The 20,000-nt window shown below is 36.2% G+C and overlaps 1 protein-coding gene across 1 annotated transcript in view; it reads left to right on the forward strand.

The window, feature by feature from the left end:
* Positions 1–9,418: 9,418 nt before the first annotated feature.
* Positions 9,419–20,000, forward strand: part of LOC144974079 (lactosylceramide 1,3-N-acetyl-beta-D-glucosaminyltransferase B-like) — a 39,975-nt gene continuing 29,393 nt past the window's right edge. Inside the window, exons 1-2 of the mRNA XM_078916970.1 lie at positions 9,419–9,658; positions 17,573–18,349. Of these exons, the coding sequence (XP_078773096.1) occupies positions 17,674–18,349 (676 nt within the window). The 5' untranslated portion in view covers positions 9,419–9,658; positions 17,573–17,673. The remainder of the gene's footprint in view (positions 9,659–17,572; positions 18,350–20,000) is intronic.

Here is a 20,000-nt window from a genome sequence, read left to right on the forward strand (position 1 = left end):
GAACATTTCAAGTAAGGAAGAAAACTATGTTAAGAGTTTATGACTCATTGAATAAAAGTGTAATTGCGTTTGACTGCACCATATGGTTTGGCGGATGTCGACTTAAAGATAAATCAAAAATTTCAAAATCTATCAAAGAGGCATCAAAAATAATAAACCATCTTCTTGATGGAGTAGAAAGAATTCATGGAAAAGGAATAGAAAGGAAAGCATTCTCAATTACCAACAATAAAAAACATATTTTATACCATGAATTTAGTCTTTTACCATCTGGGAGAAGGTTTTGTCAGATTAAATGTAGAACTAGCCAGTATAAATCAACGTTCGTTCCATCAGCAATAAAAATTTTGAATATTTCATATGGTACAGAAAAACCAAGGATTGATTCGTTTACTGATTAACTGATTAATTTATTTAATGTTAGATTAACTGACCAATTGATAATGATGATAATTTTTGGTGTCGAATTGCCACAATCGTAACAAATTGAAAACGAAATGAATATGTTTATGTTGTGTATATCGCACGTGTAAATAAAGAGAGGAAGAGAGAGAGCGAGAGAGAGAGAGAGAGAGAAAGAGAGTGAATGAGAGAGAGAGAGAGAGAGAGAGAGAGAGAGAATAAGTAGGAGAGAAATATTTGTTCAATGTTACAGTTATCATTTAACGTTATAACAAGTGTAACTAAATGACAAATTGCCATATTTATGGACAATAAAGATCTATTATTATTATTATTATTACTATTATAATTTATTATTATTATTATTATTATTATTATTATTATTATTATTATTATTATTATTATTATTATTATTATTATTATTATTATTATTATTATGATTAGACGTGTCAACACGAGATTTTATGGAAATACGATGAATTCATGTCATATTTTGTGGTGCATAACTTGTTTACATTTTTACAGTGTAAAATCTCGAATTTTATGACAGCGGTTTTAAAGTTGTTTTTTTTATAGGTCTTAACAAAGAAAACTTTTTTGATATGGTATCAACATGGTCCAAAATCTATATTCAGTTAAGACAAATTGATTCAAGGGTTGACACAATTTTTTACAACTTTTGATAGAGGGACAGCTGAGAAAAACCAGAAAAACACACGCCATTCTGACTATAGGGGGTCTAGTTTATTTTTCAATTAATTATAATTTATTTTGTTCCATCGGACATAGGTTTGAGATGACTGGTGACAAATACAACCAAAAATGAACAAAAACTTTGTACAAAGGAATTTAATGGCGTTTTAGAACACAAATGGATGAATACCGACGTGCACTTATTTGGAGGTCTGACAACCCAATTCATTATGGGCTCATTATTGTAATGGGAATCTTTAAAAGATGACTCAAAATAGTGTCCATTACAACAATGTGAAACTAGGTCCATAATTGCGTTCGGATGTCAGACCTGCATATATGTATACGGTATACGTCGATGTATACCAAAGTATTCCAAATCAAATATCTACAAACTGGGGAGTTGTGCTGTACTCTGATAAAATAAATAAATAAATAAATAAATAAACAAAAATAATTTTTTCAAACATTAAAAAATTGTTTGGTCCTTCAAATTTCGATCGATCAAAATTACGCGTACCTTTATCTTGTCCTCCCCCCAAAAAATTGAAAAAAAAAACAAAACAAAAACAAAACAAACAAATAACAAATAACAAAAAAAAAAAAAAAAAGCAACGATCGCTCAATCCTGAGACTCAAGGAATCATCAAGGCAATCCCGATTTGCGAGTTGTTGACGATATGAAGGTCACTTTAATCTATCGAATCTTGTAGGACGGGTTATCTGGCCAAAATTTTGAAACGATAATTTTTTTGGGGGTGGGGAAGGGAGAGAGAGAGAGAGAGAGAGAGAGAGAGAGAGAGAGAGAGAGAGAGAGAGAGAGAGAGAGAGAGAGAGAGAGAGAGAGAGAGAGAGAGAGCTACGACAGAGCCTAAAAAAAAAAGTCTTATGTTCATTTCTAATGCCAGGCCTTTCCAAATCACTTCCTTTTATAAAAGCACTGTCTGCGTGTAGGGCATTTATTATTTATTGCTTACTGTTCAAATCTACAATTATTTTTTTTAAAAGCTTGCCATTGCAAAGGTAGCAGAGTGGGCTTTTATCAAGAAGAAGAAGGAGAAGAAAAAGAAGAGGGCATTTACGTTAAATATGAAATGATGGTTGTAGTGTTGGTGGTGGTGATAATGATGATGATGATGATGATGATGATGATGATGATGATGATGATGATGGTGGTGGTGGTGGTGGTGGTGGTGATGGTGACGACGACAACGAGGATGCAAGAAAAGATAAAAACAACAAGGAAAACAAAGCAAAGCAAGACACAAACCAATGACGAGAACAATTGCTTTAAGCCGACGTGCACATAATATGTAAACGTCTCTTTAAGCTCGAGTGTCACAATTTCTGACAGTTACGGTCTACTGGTCAGCTGACCTCTCTGGCATTTTCTGCTTCACACTTCTTGTGTGTTCCAGTTCCAGTATTTTACGTCATTTAATCCTGTATCGCAGTGATGTAAATAAAAACGTATGTTCGTGGAATTAGGTACCAGGTCAGATTAAGTTCCGCGAATATTTGATTAAGAAAAAAATACCAAAAAAAAAAAACCCAACAAAAAAAGTGAGCTTTTATATAGCGCAATATCTACTAAACGTGCTCAAAGCGTTTTACAAGTGGTCCCTGACCAACAGCAACACTTAACATGTTGAACGAGACAGATTAAACAAAATCGATTTCAGGAGGTGAAGTAACAGTTATAATTAGGTGTCGATTCATATTCTGACCTGCCTTGTGTTGCTTTGTTCCATATATTAATACTTGACTTTACACGCTGTTTCCGAGACATGTTCGATATATGCTATTGTATATTTAATTATTGTGCCATCAGTACTAGGGCGACAGGTGTTATCAACTTAACTACTCACGCGACGCAAAGTGGTCCATAGACTACCACATGTCAGTTTTGCCCTACCTACGCGGTGACAAACCTTATTTGGAGATAAAGATAACGGGAGTAATTATTAATGATTATCTTAATTATCATAATTATTATCTGGGTTGTTTTTTCGTTTTTGTCTTTGCTTTGTTTTTATTGGGGGGGGGGGGTTGTTGTTTTGTTTTGTTTTGTTTGTTTGTTTGTTGTTGTTTATTCTGTGTGTATTATTATTTATCTATTTATTTATTTATTTATTTTGGCTGTTGATATGTTTGTATATTTTGGTCAGAAACATCATGCTTCAAATATCCATCGATTTATAAAATCAAAACGTGTGCTTTCATGAAGAGCAGTATAATAACCACTAAATTACGAGTATGAGCTCAATGCTCTTCACAAGTGGGGCTCCGTGTCAACAGCACCGTTTGGATTGGAGGACGACACATGACGTCAGTTAGGCGGTGTTACCGCCATGTCCTCACGTTTTACTGACCGTCGTGTATGCAAGAATGTGATTAAAAGGAGACTTTTTTCCAAACGACACAAAAATGCGCCTCCCAGAGTGTGACCGTGGCCTTCGTAAAGTCAGTATCAGGCCATCGTTATGTTATAGCCTGATACTGAAATCCAAAAGGACTGGCAGTTTGACGTCATTATTTGTTTTTTTGCACCGCCTAGTGCGTTGTCGTTAGTGGAGCTCATGGAAACAAGTTATTTCATCGGTTGAACTATTGAACACAACTCACGATTTGTTTTCTTTTCTGGCAAAAAAAGACTGGCATTTTGACGTCATTTTTTGGTCAGTATCAGGCCATAACTTTACGAAGGCCACGGTCAGGCTATAACTTAACGATGGCTACGGTGTGACCTGACCTAGGAACTTTCAAGTCAGGATGCAATGCAGATACCACCAGACTAAAAGCCATTGAAATGAGCCTTGTGTATTGTCTGACAAAAATCGATACTTCCAGAAGCAGCTGATACGGTATAATGGGGATTCGATCTACCATTTATTTAATTAATCATGTTAACTGCTGTAACCTGCAAAGACACGTATTGAAAGATTTGAAGTTCCAAGTTTGAGAGTTTTGTCCAAGAGGGGGGTCATTTAAATCGATCAATATTTGAAGGACGAGATTTCTAGTTAATTTTTTTAAGCTTCAAGTTTCGAGTTTCGGGTTTATTTACTTTTAGGCTTTTGCCAATAATAAATCATACAATTTGATGGCAAAATAGGCTACATGAAAGAGAAAAACAAAAGAGAAAAAAAGCTAAATAAAACGAACTAACAAAACAAGATGGCAATACTAAAACACATGTCGTTCCTGAGTATGACAGTTAACTGGTTAAACCAAAGAGTGTGTAGGGTAACGTAGTTACCAAGAGCTCTCACTTCTCTTAACCGCAATGCTATTGTCGCGGGCCAGGCGAGAGAGCGAGGTGGGTGTGCTCCGCGTGTATCATGCGCGCTAGGCTTACTGATACAATGAAGAAAATACGTGGAGAAGACGGGAGCTGCGTGGCTTCACCAAAAGCGGGAATTGAGAGCTCTTGGTAACATAACAATAGTTACCTACACGCTCTTTGGTTAAACCAATGCGTCTATAAGACGGGACCCTCGGTGAGTGACCGATGTGAATCATCGCCTCGATAATATGGAATCATCCTGAATGGTTGTTCCACAAATTAATCATCATTATAAGGATAATGCTAAAAAAATTAAAAAGCAAATTTTGATTCAATCATGTCAATAATGTTTCATGTCAACCTAAAAACAATGTCAAGAATTATTCCGTTTTCTTTTACATTCCCTCTAGGCGACGTGAGTAGTAATATAAAAAGCATGAGAAACCTTTGTTAAATTGTTAAAGAAAAAATTGCATGATCAGCAGTTTATAACAATAGTGTGTAAGTGTGTTATAGTATTACACATGTGTAATACGTGTGTCAATTGTATTATTGTTGTGTGTTGTACACACTTTGCAGTTATTTTTAATTGTATTATTGTGTGTTTTACACACTTTGTAATTATTTATGTCGTTAATATACATGCGTAGGAGAAACCATTATTAAATTGTAAAAAATGTATTATCATTTTATTATAGTAGTGTGTAAGTTTGTTATAGTATTAGATATATGTAAAACCTGTGTTAATTTTATTATTGTCGTGTGTTTTACACACTTTGTAGTTATTTTTAAATTGTATTATTGTGTGTTTTTACACTTTGTAATTATTTCTTAACATACATGCGCAGGAGAAACCGTTGTTAATTTGTTTAATATGTATTATGATTATTTTATTATAGTGTAATTGTGTTATAGTATTAGATATATCTAATCCTTGTGTTGATTGTATTATTGTTGTGTGTTTTACACACTTTGTAATTATTTCCGTCTTAGATGTGCGATGGCTATATTGATAAGATTTTTAAAAAGATAACAAAAAGTCCATGTTTTAATGTCATTGTCCTAATGTAATGTCTGTGAATAGATACTAAGATGCAACGTCACATAAGTTAATAACACTCACTTTAAACAATGTTGATATATTTTAGAATAATAATAATCATAGGTTCAAAATTACTCATAATAGATCTCGCATCTCTATTCGGATTTGAACTTGAGATATTTTCGTGCGATAGATAGGCGCTTTACAATTTGATCAATAAAGAATCGGTGTGTGAATACAACACATGGTCGTGAGCAAAACACTTCGTTGTTTTCTTGCTATCCTTGTCTTATGACACACTCGATACTCGTAAAAACAGACAGCTGGGAATAATCTTCGTTCACTCGTCACGTCTTATTGGTACATCTATATTCCGTTCGTGTTATCACCCAATTGACAATGATGATTTGTTAACAACGATCATCTCCAAGTGTAACCCCCCTCCTTCTTCATATTTTACAGTCTAATTCAATAAATGGAATACAGCTGCTCTAAATAATTAGTTCGAGTTATTTAGTCATTCATCACAAGACTTTGCGAAAACGTTATAGAAAAAGAAAATACTATACTATCAACTTAAGTAACTGTGACTGTAATTTTGATTATCTCGAATCATTGGACACTACATTCTAAATATCTCATTTTATTTTGTGTCACCTCACCATTACCATCGCACCATGAATTTAAAATTTCTATCATCAAAAAAATATTCCATTATTTAACTAAAAAAGATCTTGAAATATATAAATGTTCATTAAAAAATAATTATCACGTGTGTCCAATGATGCGACCGTAAAGATAACTTACCCACCAAACGAAGAAGAGATAAATCAAAGATAGTGCAGGGTGTAACAAATACATTCGTTTCGTTTCAAGAAGTGAACTCAGCACTGAAATTATGATGAACACTTTTATTCGATTCAGATTACTGTTAATAGAAAAACAGATTAAAGTAGTTACCATGTCAGTCAAATCTCCTTTCTTCGTATTCCCCTCCTCTCTTTGACTTTTTGTTATCTTTTTTAAAAATCTTATCAATATAGCCAAAGAGTGTGTAGGGTAACGTAGTTATCAAGAGCTCTCACTTCTCTTAACTGCAATGCTATTGTCGCGTGCCAGGCGAGACAGCGAGGTGGGTGTGCTCCGCGTGTATCATGCGCGCTAGGCTTACTGATACAATGAAGAAAATACGAGTAGAAGACGGAAGATGCTTGGCTTCACCAAAAGCGGGAAGTGAGAGCTCTTGGTAACATAACAATCGTTACCTACACGCTCTTTGATATAGCTATCGCACATCTAAGACGGAAATAATTACAAAGTGTGTAAAACACACAACAATAATACAATCAACACAATGATTAGATATATCTAATACTATAACACAATTACACTATAATAAAATAATCATAATACATATTAAACAAATTAACAACGGTTTCTCCTGCGCATGTATGTTAAGAAATAATTACAAAGTGTAAAAACACACAATAATACAATTTAAAAATAACTACAAAGTGTGTAAAACACACGACAATAATAAAATTAACACAAGTTTTACATATATCTAATACTATAACAAACTTACACACTACTATAATAAAATGATAATACATATTTTACAATTTAATAATGGTTTCTCCTACGCATGTATATTAACGACATAAATAATTACAAAGTGTGTAAAACACACAATAATACAATTAAAAATAACTGCAAAGTGTATACAACACACAACAATAATACAATTGACACACGTATTACACATGTGTAATACTATAACACACTTACACACTATTGTTATAAACTGCTGATCATGCAATTTTTTCTTTAACAATTTAACAAAGGTTTCTCATGCTTTTTATATTACTACTGACGTGCACATATTTGCAAGTTTGATAATCGGACGCAATTGTTACAGTGAATGACATAATCAGTCGGATGGTGAAAAGGTTTCAACTGAGATATTGCCAAGTTTAGTTAGAAGGTCAATTTTTATCCAACATGAATTCTTGTCATAGATTATTTAATCAACCCTTTTTGTACCTCTTAGATAAATATCAAAGCGCAATTTCACTTCTAAACATTTTTACAGCTAGTCAAGTTGAAAAAGTATGAAATTTGAGAAAAGTTGCTGGATACCTTTCCCATACATCTGACCATAACTTCAAGAAAAGTCGTTTTAACATTGTTGTAAGGGAGAATATTTTTTGCGTCGTTGGTTTGAGAGTATTTTGACAGGGGGCAGCGTGGCTCAGCGGTACGGTCTTTACTTCGTACCCGGAAGGTGCCGAGTTCAATCACCCGCCACTGCGTTGTGTGGCCTTGAGCAAGTCACCTCGCCCAAGCTTAATTTGCGGCTTTGCACTGCGGCAGACGCCTGGGATATTCCAGTGTCCCCTTGGAATAGACCCTAGAGAAAAATTTCCCCTATGCTATGAATAAAGGGAATTTTATTTTTTATCTTTATTTTATTTTTTATTTCCATTACAATGATGAGACCTTAACATTTTGGGGTTTCATCAAACCTGCAAATGTGTACACGTCGACTTCGGGCAAATACACAAAAGTCCTGTCAGGGTTAAGAATTATACAATAGCTAAATAATCGTTAATGATAGCAACAAAAGTCTCTCGATACGATCAATTCAAAGAACGTCTGTGAATATTAACGAAATTCAAGACATCAATGGTACCTGTACGATATGAAAATGTTGCGCGATTGTGATCTCCGCATGTTCAATCAGTGGTAAATTTATCAACTTAATAACAATGGGGTTCCAAAGTCGTGACGTCACTTCCTTCTAACGACGCTTACAGCAACCAAAAAAATGGTTTTACTTGAAAATTGGTAAAACCGACAGGCCTCCCCCTCCGAGCGATGTCGACATTCAGGTTCTAAATATTGAATCATTTTAGCCAAGAAAAATGTGACCCATCGTCTCAAAACGGTATTATGTCGGAACGAACCAGATGCTTAAAAACTGAATTACATGTTAAGCTGGTCAAAAATATAAACTGTTGGCACTAGCACTCTAAAATGTGGTATCCATTCTCCTCAATAACACATACAAACTCAACACAAGTCTGATATTCCTGGCTATAAATTCAATTTTCAACATCTTAACCATCCCGACTTAATACCGTTTTGAGGTGAAGGGTCACATATTCGATCAATTTGATTTTTTTAAAGCAACTGTGCTCGTAGTAAAGACCACAGCTTGGTTCTTTCTGTTGAGTATGGAACAAAAAGGGCCAATATTAGCAGGTGGATGTCGCACCTTTTGTCCCTATTCTACGGACTTCATCTTCAACAGGATGGAGCTCCATCGCATTGCTATTTTTTGGAGGTAGGACAAGATCTGAACAATGGACAATCATAACGAAGGATTGGACACACTAGCGTGAACGATCGTCCATTTGCAAGCTGGCCCCCAAGATCACCAAACCTTAGCGCTTGTGGGAATATTTTGGGGGCCAGGGTGGGGGGGGGGGGGGGGAAAAAGATTTTGACTATCATCCACTCTTACAAACACAATTAAACGAATTGAAGAATAGAATCAAAGCGCCACGGAGAAAATATGAATCATTTGCATTGTAAGAAAATGTAATTACTCTCCACCATAAGACCTCGCGAAGTCCCAGGTTTGATAGGTTTTTTTCCAAGATGAGAGTCATTTCAATCGATCGATATTTGAAGTACGAGTTTTCTGGCCAAATAGTTCAAATCGTGTCATTCCAGAGTTCAGCAATCACTGGTTAATAAGTGATTTTTAACATCCACTTCAACACGACATAATACCCGTCTCAAACGGCGGGTCACATATTTTCATTCACAGACCTGTGGTTTACGCTATGTTGCGGTCACGACGTGAAGCAAATACAATACATGTACTTGTTGATTTATGTATGACTTCTCGATAGTAGAGTAGTCGCTATATTATCGATATCTCAATAGTTATCGTAACCATCGAGCACGTCAGGCCTTTTGGTTTGATTACATCTCACCAGTATCGATATCTTTATAGTGGTATTGTAACTTCCGACCACTAAGTCTGAGGCCTTTTGGTTTAATTACTACTCACCCGTAAAATAATTACCTATAACAGTAACGGCGTATTTTATTATTTGATTTCGTGTGCTTGTGTGTGATTCTGTTGTTGTGTATGTTTATTCTATATTGTGGATTGCACTACTGTACTGTGAGCAAACTCGAGAGCTGGCCCAGTGCTGTAGAAGGTATGCGGCTGCTGTCACTCAATTTTGTTTCATTTTGTTATAAGTAGCCATTAGGGGCGACCTGTTCTCATCAAATTCTCTCTAACATACTTAAAAACCATTTAGGTTTACATAGATCCTCTAAGTTAACATTTCTAATCTTACTTTATTTCTTAATTCTATATATTGATAGGTTATTTTTTGAAGTTGTTAGGCGTGGATAAATGAAAACTAAATTGCGTTTTTCCCCTTTCTATGTGCATTCAGCAGAAGAAAAGAATATCCGAAAAACTGAAATAATTTTGGATTATTTGGTATCTTTCATTTTTTTTCTTCATTTTTAAAATGAAAAATAAATGAACAGGCATTGATGTTAATTTTGATTTTTAAAAAGTTTGTTTTCAATCATAGATTCCATTTACAATCACATGGGTTGAAAAGAAATGGTATAACTTATATGCACAAAACGGAAATATTGGGTGTCCATAGAGTTTTTCCCTGTTTTCTATAACCTCCATCAGAAAAACGTTACAGCCAATATACTTGAACCCCCCTCCTTACCAACAATAGGAAAATCGTCACATTCGTTACGATGCAACCAACATTTATTTCATTCTGACTTCTTTTGTACATCATAATATGTGACCCCTCGTCTCAAAACGGTATTAAGTCGGGATGATTAAGATGCTGAAAATGAAATTTGTAGCCAGAAATATCGTACTTAGTTGAGTTTATATGCTTTATAGAGGAGAAGGAATATCATATTTTACTGTCCTAAACACCAACGTTTCATATTTTGACCAGTTTAACTATAATTTGACTTTTTAGCATCTGGCCCATCCCGACATAATACCGTTTTGAGACGAAGGGTCACATATTTGATTTAAAATGTTTGCAATAGTTAAAGTATACTAACACTGCGTTGAAGAGCTCGTTTAGCTGAAAGTAATATGTATAGCAAGAACTAACAGCTTTCGTGTTTGAGTGAAATAAATCTATTTTTGTTTAGGTTGGGTGTGAATTTTTGGGGACAATCCGGAAAATGACCGGTAAGGAGAGAGTTAAACATGGACTTATGAATACATAAATTTGTTTACCCTTATCTTTGACTCAATGCGCCTCTATATGGCTGTTACGGCTACCTTCAACCAAATTCAACATATTTTCGAGTACTTTCCGTGTGTTTGTAGCTTTTGTGGCGTGATGGATTAAATAAAATCTTTTATTCATGGTAAGCATGCCATCATCTGGTATGTGAGCTGAATAGACACTGTCCCTGATGTGTAGCGCCTAAGGAAAAAAGTCATCGGGAGAAATGTCAGTTGACCGTGCGGCCAGGCAATGGAGTCCATCTCTATCAATTCATCTGTCTGGAAACGTGACGTTTAGAAGTCTGAGAACGGCCTTGTTTCCAAGGTAGAGGAATCACTTCTTACTAAAAAAATATATCCAAGGTTGATATCCATGAAGATGGGATACAGTATATAATCCTAGCAAATCTAACAAGACTTTTACAGTGATCGGTTTCACGGTAAAGAAAGATGGGCCTATAACACTTTGGTGTATCTGCCATCACCAAACATTCACTTTATGTCTATGCAAAATTTAGAATAATCTTTTCTGTGTTTGTTATTTTTTAAAAATCGTTTCCATGTTCTGCAATGGTCTGCCAAACTGGGAGATGAAACGTTGTTAGGTTACTTTTGACGATTTCGTTTCATGCGTCACATTACGCAAGGAAAATTGTGTCGCACTATTGCTATTCCGAAGTAGAAGGAGAGAAAAATGAGGTCTTTTAAGTTGTATGTCATCTTCATAATGTAATGTTGGTCAATGACTCTAATGTATTTTTTTTTTCTTAGAAGATGGTGAAAACCAGATGAAAATAATATCTATAACGGTTTTGAAATAAAAAGTCTTTGAAATCAGGGAAAGACTTTATGGACACCCTATTTAACTTTGAAATGTAATTCATCTAAGATCTGTAATTTTAGACTAAATTAAGAGAAGTGTTTAGCATTTCTCAAGCCGTTGTTCTTGTTTGTGAAGAAAAATTCTCCTTCAATTTTTAATGTTCAGTGATATTTGGACAAGGAGACATGTTGTTGGAGAAAAAATAGTGCTCCCTATTTTGGTTTGGTTTGTTTTTTTTATTTCTTTTCTTTTTGTTTTGTGTTTTTATTTGTTTTTTATTTATCGCTTTTATTGGCCCCTCCTTTTGTATGCAAGTCATTATAGTCTAACCAATAATCTTCTTTAAGTGCAGTCAATTCATCATGAATGTATATGGACGCCCGGCCTTGATAAAAACATCTGACAAAAGCACTCGAACCCGGGACTGAGCGAAGTCCTGTGAAACAACTCCTATTAACTTAAATATCCATAGTCATTAATTCTGATAAAACTTTATAGATAGAATGCGCTTGGCCAAGGAGTTCACAACATTGCCATCCGGAAGTATAACGGACCAACACACAAACTCTGTGTAACCATGAACTTTTATAGTCTGGTTAATACAGTTTAGTGAGAACAACTCACAAACGCGGATGGCAAAAACAACAACAAAGTCCTGAGTGACGTCATCTGCATACTATCTATAGCACAAATTTGGCGTTTGGTGTCTGTTCGTGGCCTTCGTAAACTCGTGGCCTGAGACTGACCAACAAATGGCTTCAGTCTTTCGTCACAAAAGAAAACAAATCGTGAGTTGTATTTAATTAAAGTCCAAGAAATAGGATCACTTGTTTCCTTTTCCACTACTAAAGACAACTCAATGGGCGGTCTGCAATCTTAAAAATGACGTCAAAATATAAGGGTCTTTGTGGGTGTTAGGGTAGCCATCGTTAACATATTATATCCTGACACAAGAACCCTCTAGGACTGACAGCTTGACGTCATTTTTTAGGTGTGTGTAGCGTCTAGTGAGATGTCGTTAGTAGATCTCATGGAAACAAGTCATTTCATTGGTTGAACTATTGAATACAACTCACGATTTGTTTTCTTTTGTGGCAAAAGACTGGCATTTTGACGTCATTTTTTGGTCAGTGTCAATGTGTTATGTTATAGCCTGACACTGAAACCCAAAAAGACTGACAGTTGGACGTCATTATTTGGTTTTTGCACCGCCTAGTGAGTTGTTGTAAGTAGTGTTCAAGGAAACAAGTTATTTCATTGGTTGAACTATTGAATACAACTCACGATTTGTGTTCTTTTGTGGCAAAAGACTGGCATTTTGACGTCATTTTTTTGGTCAGTGTCAAAGTGTTATGTTATAGCCTGACACTGAAACCCAAAAAGACTGACAGTTGGACGTCATTAATTGGTTTTTGCACCGCCTAGTGAGTTGTTGTAAGTAGTGTTCAAGGAAACAAGTTATTTCATTGGTTGAACTATTGAATACAACTCACGATTTGTTTTCTTTTGTGGCAAAAGACTGGCATTTTGACGTCATTTTTGGTCAGTGTCAGGCCATAACTTTACGAAGGCCACGGTCAGGCTATGAGTTTACGATGATTAGTGTCAGGCTATATAAGTCAACGACATCTACGGTCTGATTCAGGTCGAAGCCACAGTGCTCCTAAGACTGTCAATACTGTTTTGGTGTTGTGGTTATGTGAGGATAGAAACTCGTCAAATATAGTCATTGATTATCCATGGGGACGGCCTTTGGTCTTCGGCCCGGCTTTGTTCAGATTCAGATTAAATATTATGATACAGTTTACTAGAACAAACAAAGAAGTGGGAAATTTGTGTCTACGCGGCAATCAATTCGGTAGCAGTAGTCCCTGTAAGTCATGAAGCCTATAAAGTCGGAGGTTATTTCGGTTTCAGTAGCGTTAAAACAAACATTAAAAATAATTCTTGCTACTCTTTGGGTAGGACGCTAGTCAGCTATCACAAAGAACTTTTTTTTTTACCAGACAGTAAAAGTCTAGTCATTGAGTCAATGGTGGGTGGACAGGGATGTCGAAGGAAAACCTCGACTGCACCTTGAATGATTCCAGATCGGAAGGTCCTGGGTTCGAGCCTCACTCGGCGCATAGTTGAGTCCTCTGAAAAGGCTCATTACTCACATTCTCTCACCGTACTCAGGTGTAAAATTAGAACCTGACCGTTGACAGTGTTGTCTCTGTCCGAAAAAAAATTTGTAATATCGCCTATCGTCTTGTCCCGTCCTAAACGCTAAGTGTTGCTGTTGGCCAGGGACAGATTATCGGTTGTGTGGAAATTTTGTTTTTTGTCACTTTAACCCTGTCCTTACCAACCATAAGAAAGTCATCACATTCGTTACGATACAACCAACAGTTTTCCTATTTAAATTTCTCTTGTACATCATAAAATTTAAAGAAAATGAACAGTGTGCTGTAGAGCATGTTTTACTCAAGAAATTATTTATCGAAAGAACTTTACTGCTATTGTGTTTGAGTGATAAAAAATATATTTTGTGTTAGTTTGGTGTGAAGTTCTGGGGAAAATCCTGAAAAATGGCTGGTAAGGAGAGAGTTAACTCTCATCTGTAAGAAAATTGCCACATTCGTTCCCAGACAAACAACATTCTTCTTATTCAGATTTGTTTTATAAATCATAAAATAAGAACGTGATGATATTTTGTAAAGCTTCATTTGTTCCACAACATCAGCTTTTGTATGTGTGGCTATGTCGTCTAGTTGTATAACAATCGCTTTTGGATCGGAAGGTACTGGGTTCGAGCCTCGCATGGCGCTTAGTTGAGTCCTTGGAGTGTGCTCTTTACTCACTTTCACTATCTCATATGTACTCAGGTGTAAAATGAGTACTCAATCGTTAACAGCGTTGTCTCTGTCTTAAAATAATTTGTAATATCGCCTACTAAGGCGTCATGCCTCGTTCTACATGTTACGTGTTGCTGTTGGTCAGGGACCCCTTGTAAAGCGCATTGAGCACATTTGGTGGATATTGCGCTATATATAAAAGCTCAGTATACTGTCGTACTCTGGAAGAAACACGTATTTAAAATTTTGCCAGAAAAGGCGTCCTACAAATATATATATCGATTTAAATGACCCTCATCTTGGCAAAAACTTTCAAACCTGGGACCTCACGAGGTTCGAGGCAGACCTGAGTCAACATTTCTTATATTATTCTGAGGGAGAGCTTTCCAAAATGGGGTGCCGAATGTTACAGGTTGTTTTATAAAGAGGGGTTCAAGACAACTGCTTTGTCCTAAGACAGCAGACAAATGAGGCTGGTTACATAATATAGAATGAAGGACCCACAGATAGAAGTCTCCGGGCTCACATTATAAGATTATGATGAGTCAAGATGGACAGAATAAGACAAAAATATAGTGACAAAGTGAGTCGGCTTGATGGTACAACTTCCATATGAGAGTCAGCGGCGTAGCCTGGTCATTTAGGAGCATGGGGCTGGATTTGAGATGGGTTGTCGCATATATATATATATATATATATATATATATATATATATATATATATATATATATATATATATATTATATATATATATATAGAGAGAGAGAGAGAGAGAGAGAGAGAGAGAATTTGATGCACTCAATTATTTTACCAAAATTTGTATGTTCTTTGTAACTTGTTCATCATGCCTAGCTAAGGATAAGCGATAGCCACTGTTAATCTGTGCACCTATGTGAAGAGTACCAACGGTTTTCAATCTAGTGGTGATATTTAAATGTAAGTTAGACTTCTGATGGTTCAATGCTCTCTGTGTTAAATTTTTCAAACAGGTAAATCCACTTCTTGTCCAAGACAATTCTGTATTGCTGTTATCGCCAAACAAAATATAATTAAAAGAAAATAAACTCTTATTTTCTATTCTCACCGATAGCCAAGGAAAACGACTATACCAATCTTTATCAAATTAAATGACCGATTCTGTTTCCCGTCTTTAATAGTGAGTACAAAATCGTTTGGTTGATGGGGACCGAGACTTTTAATCAAAAGTTTATTTTCCCTATTCAAAGAACTGGTATTGATAGTCAACAGGTGATCAACGTGATTCATCACACTTAATAATAGCAATTAATTAAAATTTAAAAAACAAACACTGCACACATCAGATTAACACTCGAATTATCAGTAAACATACATACAGTCTCACACTCAAGTTTAAAAGGGACAATGAGGAATTCAATATCACATGCCTGACATGCCTCAAAGAGGGATGGGTAACAGGTACAACACGATTGCCATCAATGGAACAATTAGGTCATTGTGTGTGGCTGCGAGTAAGAAAGCCACAATGACTCAGTTCAACGTCAAGATGCCTCTTCATGCCCACAGTCATAGCACACGGCAAGCGTGAAATGCATCGCCTGGTTGTACCGTGGGAATATGGCTGGAAGCCTTCTCAACCTTTAAAGCCACACGCTGTACTGATTGGTCAGGGGCACGAGTACGACTCGAGCTGTAGTAAATTCAAAGCGGTGTGATTGGTTCAAGTTTTGAGGCTCTGTAAGGGTTTTTTATCACCAGGTCAACAATGAATTTCATTGTTTGTGAAACAGAAAATTAAAAGTGTGACTATTTATTGTTAAATTCTTACATACTTTCAAGACAATGACGACCTGTGGCTTAGCCTTAATAGCCTTTAAGGCCCTACGCCACTGATGAGAGTACCAAGGAGAATAGGAGAATGTGATAGGACGAACATGATAGTAAGCAAAACAAAAGGAATAACTAAACGTTTAAAACAATTAAACATTTTTACGGACGATACTTAACTCACTCAACCCTAACACCGACTATATCATTAGTTTACACGGGTTACATTTACTCCATGCCTATTTATTACATTTTTCTGAGATAAATTATAGGCGTAGTATCAAAGCTAATGTCTTTAGATTTTACAGTTTAATGGGAGTTGAATAAAACTATCTATTTACATGCTCATGTTTAATATATTTATTCAAATTTTGAAAAATAGCAAAAATCTCTAGGATTGAGTGAGTTATACTACCAGACAACAACTTATAGATAGTATGCGCTTGGCCAAGAAGCTCATAACATTGCCATCCGGAAGTATAACGGACCAACTCACAAACTCTGTGTAACCATGAACTTTTATAGTATGGTTAATACAGTTTAGTGAGAACAACTCACAAACGCGGATGGCAAAAACAATAACAAAGGCCTGAGTGACGTCATCTGCATACTATCTATAAACACTTCATAGACTTCATAACACATCGAGAAGAAATGAAGAGAGTAGGAAAGTGCCAGAATGTTATCAACATAAGTGCCTGCTCCACTCACTTTGCTAACACATCAAGACAACATGTTAATAATATTTTATCAGACGACCGGTCATCTCCGTTTCCATGCACACATCCTCTCGCACAGACTACTAAAACAGGGACTGAACTAACAAATCTTCTCAACCAAGGTCCGTGGGTTTAGGCACGTGACCATAGTTAGTTGAGGACAACTCTAAATACTCTTCAACAGTCATAACGTCACTTCCTTCCTAATGACGCATGGTAACTTAGTAACACTGGCTCTAAACTATGGGAACAATGGCGGACGCCCGTATGAAATATTTCCCCGGCGAGCATAAAAGCGTATCCAGAGGGGAAAAACCCATAAATTTGATCATGTTTTGGCTTTTACACATTCTGATCACAAGGCATATGAAAAGTTCTAGCCAGCATGAAGAATAAAAAGTAATGATTTTCTTTGTTTAGAACCAAGATGGCCCCCGTTGCCGGGCGACGTGACATCAGACTACTGAATCCAATTGCCATAGGGGATGAGATAATATAATAATCTCACCATAACACCGACATTTCAGACGACCGTTCACCAATTTTGCGGGTTGTTTTCGACTACTAGATAAAGATTGTTTTTAGTCACCTATTTATCATTTATTTGTTTATTTATCTACTTAGTCACTCATATATTTGTTTCTTGAATTTCATTTCAGAACCAAGTGAGTCTTAACGACTGTAGTATCATCGTGAGATTCTCTCATCGTCGCTCGTCATCTACGTTGTCATCGTCGTCATTATCACCAGCGTTATCAACATGGCTCGCATCTATCGCAATCGTCTTTTCGTTGTCGGTCTCACCGTTTTTATGGTCGGTATGATTCATCTCTGGGTTTTCTACAACGAGGCTACCAAGGGAGATCACTCTAGTGTTAAAGATGTCATCGTTTACAAAAAGGTTGCCATTCCTAGTTTTCGTGTCCCTGACATAGATGGTCTTCTTCATACTAAAGACAAGGTTGATACGAAAGGAAAAGATGTATTTAAATTAAGAGTTCTCGAAGAACAAAAAAGAGGGACAACTAAAAGTTCAAGGGAAGTTCTATGTGATGGAGAAAGCTGTGAAGATTTTAACAATAAATTCAAAAATAAACCCGGATACCTGAATATCGATACATTATCCGAACTTGTGACGAAACCGCCGAATAACGAATACAGATTCCCGCCGAGTGAGCTAAAAATATCCGTCATCTCGGACAAAAGGCTTCCCAACGATTCATATTTTCACCTAAGTGACAAAATTTTAAACACTGTTCCTAAAAGAATAGCGATTCATAATCCTAATTTATGTTCGCTGCCACAGGGAAAACCGCCATATTTACTCGTGCTGGTGCCAAGTGTGGTGAGCCACGTGTTTGAGAGGAAGACCATTAGACAGACGTGGGGGTCAGTGGCCTACAATGGCGGGAAATGGACAAATTTTACATTAGAACGTAAGTACTCAAAACAATCGAGACAAACCTATTTAATGTAGACCGGCCTACTTAAAAATTTAACTCACTCAATCTTAGATATTTTTGTTACTTTTCAAAATTGAAAAAAAAATGTATTGAAAATGAGCATGTACATAGAAAGTTTTATTCAACTACCATTCATTAACATGCAAAAACTAAAAACATTAGCTTTGATACTACGCCTATAATTTGTCTCAGAAAAATGTAATAAATAGGCATGGGGTAAAAGCAACCCGTGTAAACTACGGATATAGTCGGTGTTAGAATTGAGTGAGTTAAAAATTCGTAGTTTTTAGTAGATAACAATTGTAGTTGGTAAAGTTAACTTTATAGATCAACAATTTACTTCGACAATGCTTAAATAACATTTCAAAATTCTTTAAATTATGTAGATAGTCTGGCATCAACTTTCATTTTCAATAAGTTTCAATGACTTTGAGATGCTCATGAAATTCTGACATTGGAACCAAAATTCCGTAATTCTACGAATTTTTCGTAGAAGTAGACAGGTCTGATTTAATGTGACCTTATCGTCTCACAACGGTGTTGTATATGTCGGGGTGAGCCAGATGTCAACATATCACGCCAAAAGAAAACAGTATTCAATGGACAAAATGTGACCCGTGGCTTCCAACTGGTATTAAGTCGGTTTGGACTTGGACAAGACGCCGAAAAGTGAACTTAAATTTGAACTTATCAGAGAATATTAAGCTATGGTACATATTTCACGCTGAAAGAGAATGTATTCAATGTCCCCATTAAAGCATTGAAAGTTAGCTCAAGTCTCTCAATGTTAGTTATAAGTTAAATTATCTTCGAAAAATCTCCGCCGTAATACCGGTTTGAGGCGCGGGTCACAAAATAATGTTCTATTTGATATATATTAATTTAATGTGCATTTTTCTATTCCATATAATATAAGACTGTGCCGAAATACTGTTTTCTTAAAATTCGTCAACAAAAATACCCCAATACTAATTTATTTGGATAAAAAAAAAGTTAAGGAAGATATTTGTTTTCATCAGTTTCTCGATGTTAAATAATGAAAAAAATAAACCAAAAACTGACAATCCTGCATCAAAATTATAGCATTGATAATGGACACTGCTGAATAGCAAAATCCACCGAAATCTACCTAAATCCAATCCAGTGGGGATTAAACCAGAGACGATGGGAGGTGGGCACCACTGTGCATTGAACCAGAGACTGTGAGATGAGAGCACCAGTTGGGATTTAACCAAAGACTATGGGAGGTGGGAACCAGTTGAGAGTAAATCGGAGACCATGGGAGGTAGGAAATACTAGGGATTGAACCAGATAATCTAGGAGACGGGCACCATTGGGGAGTGAACCAGTGACTATGAGAGGTTGGCACCAGTGGGGAGTGAATCAGAGACCATGGGAGGTGGGCACCAGTTAGGAGTGAACCAGATAATATGGGAGGTAGGCACCAGCAGTGGAGATTGAACCAGAGACCATGGGATGTGGGCACCAGTGAGAAGTGAACCTGAGACTAATGGATCAGCACACTAGTGGGGATTGAACTGGAAGCTATGCGAGGTGGGTACCAGTGAGGAGAAAACCCAGAACTATGTGAGGTGGGTACCAGTCGGGAGTGAGCCAGAGACTG

Source organism: Berghia stephanieae, chromosome 5 (assembly GCF_034508935.2).
Source record: "Berghia stephanieae isolate SIO BIC M18660-M18661 chromosome 5, UCSD_Bste_1.3, whole genome shotgun sequence".
NCBI lineage: Eukaryota > Metazoa > Mollusca > Gastropoda > Nudibranchia > Aeolidiidae > Berghia > Berghia stephanieae.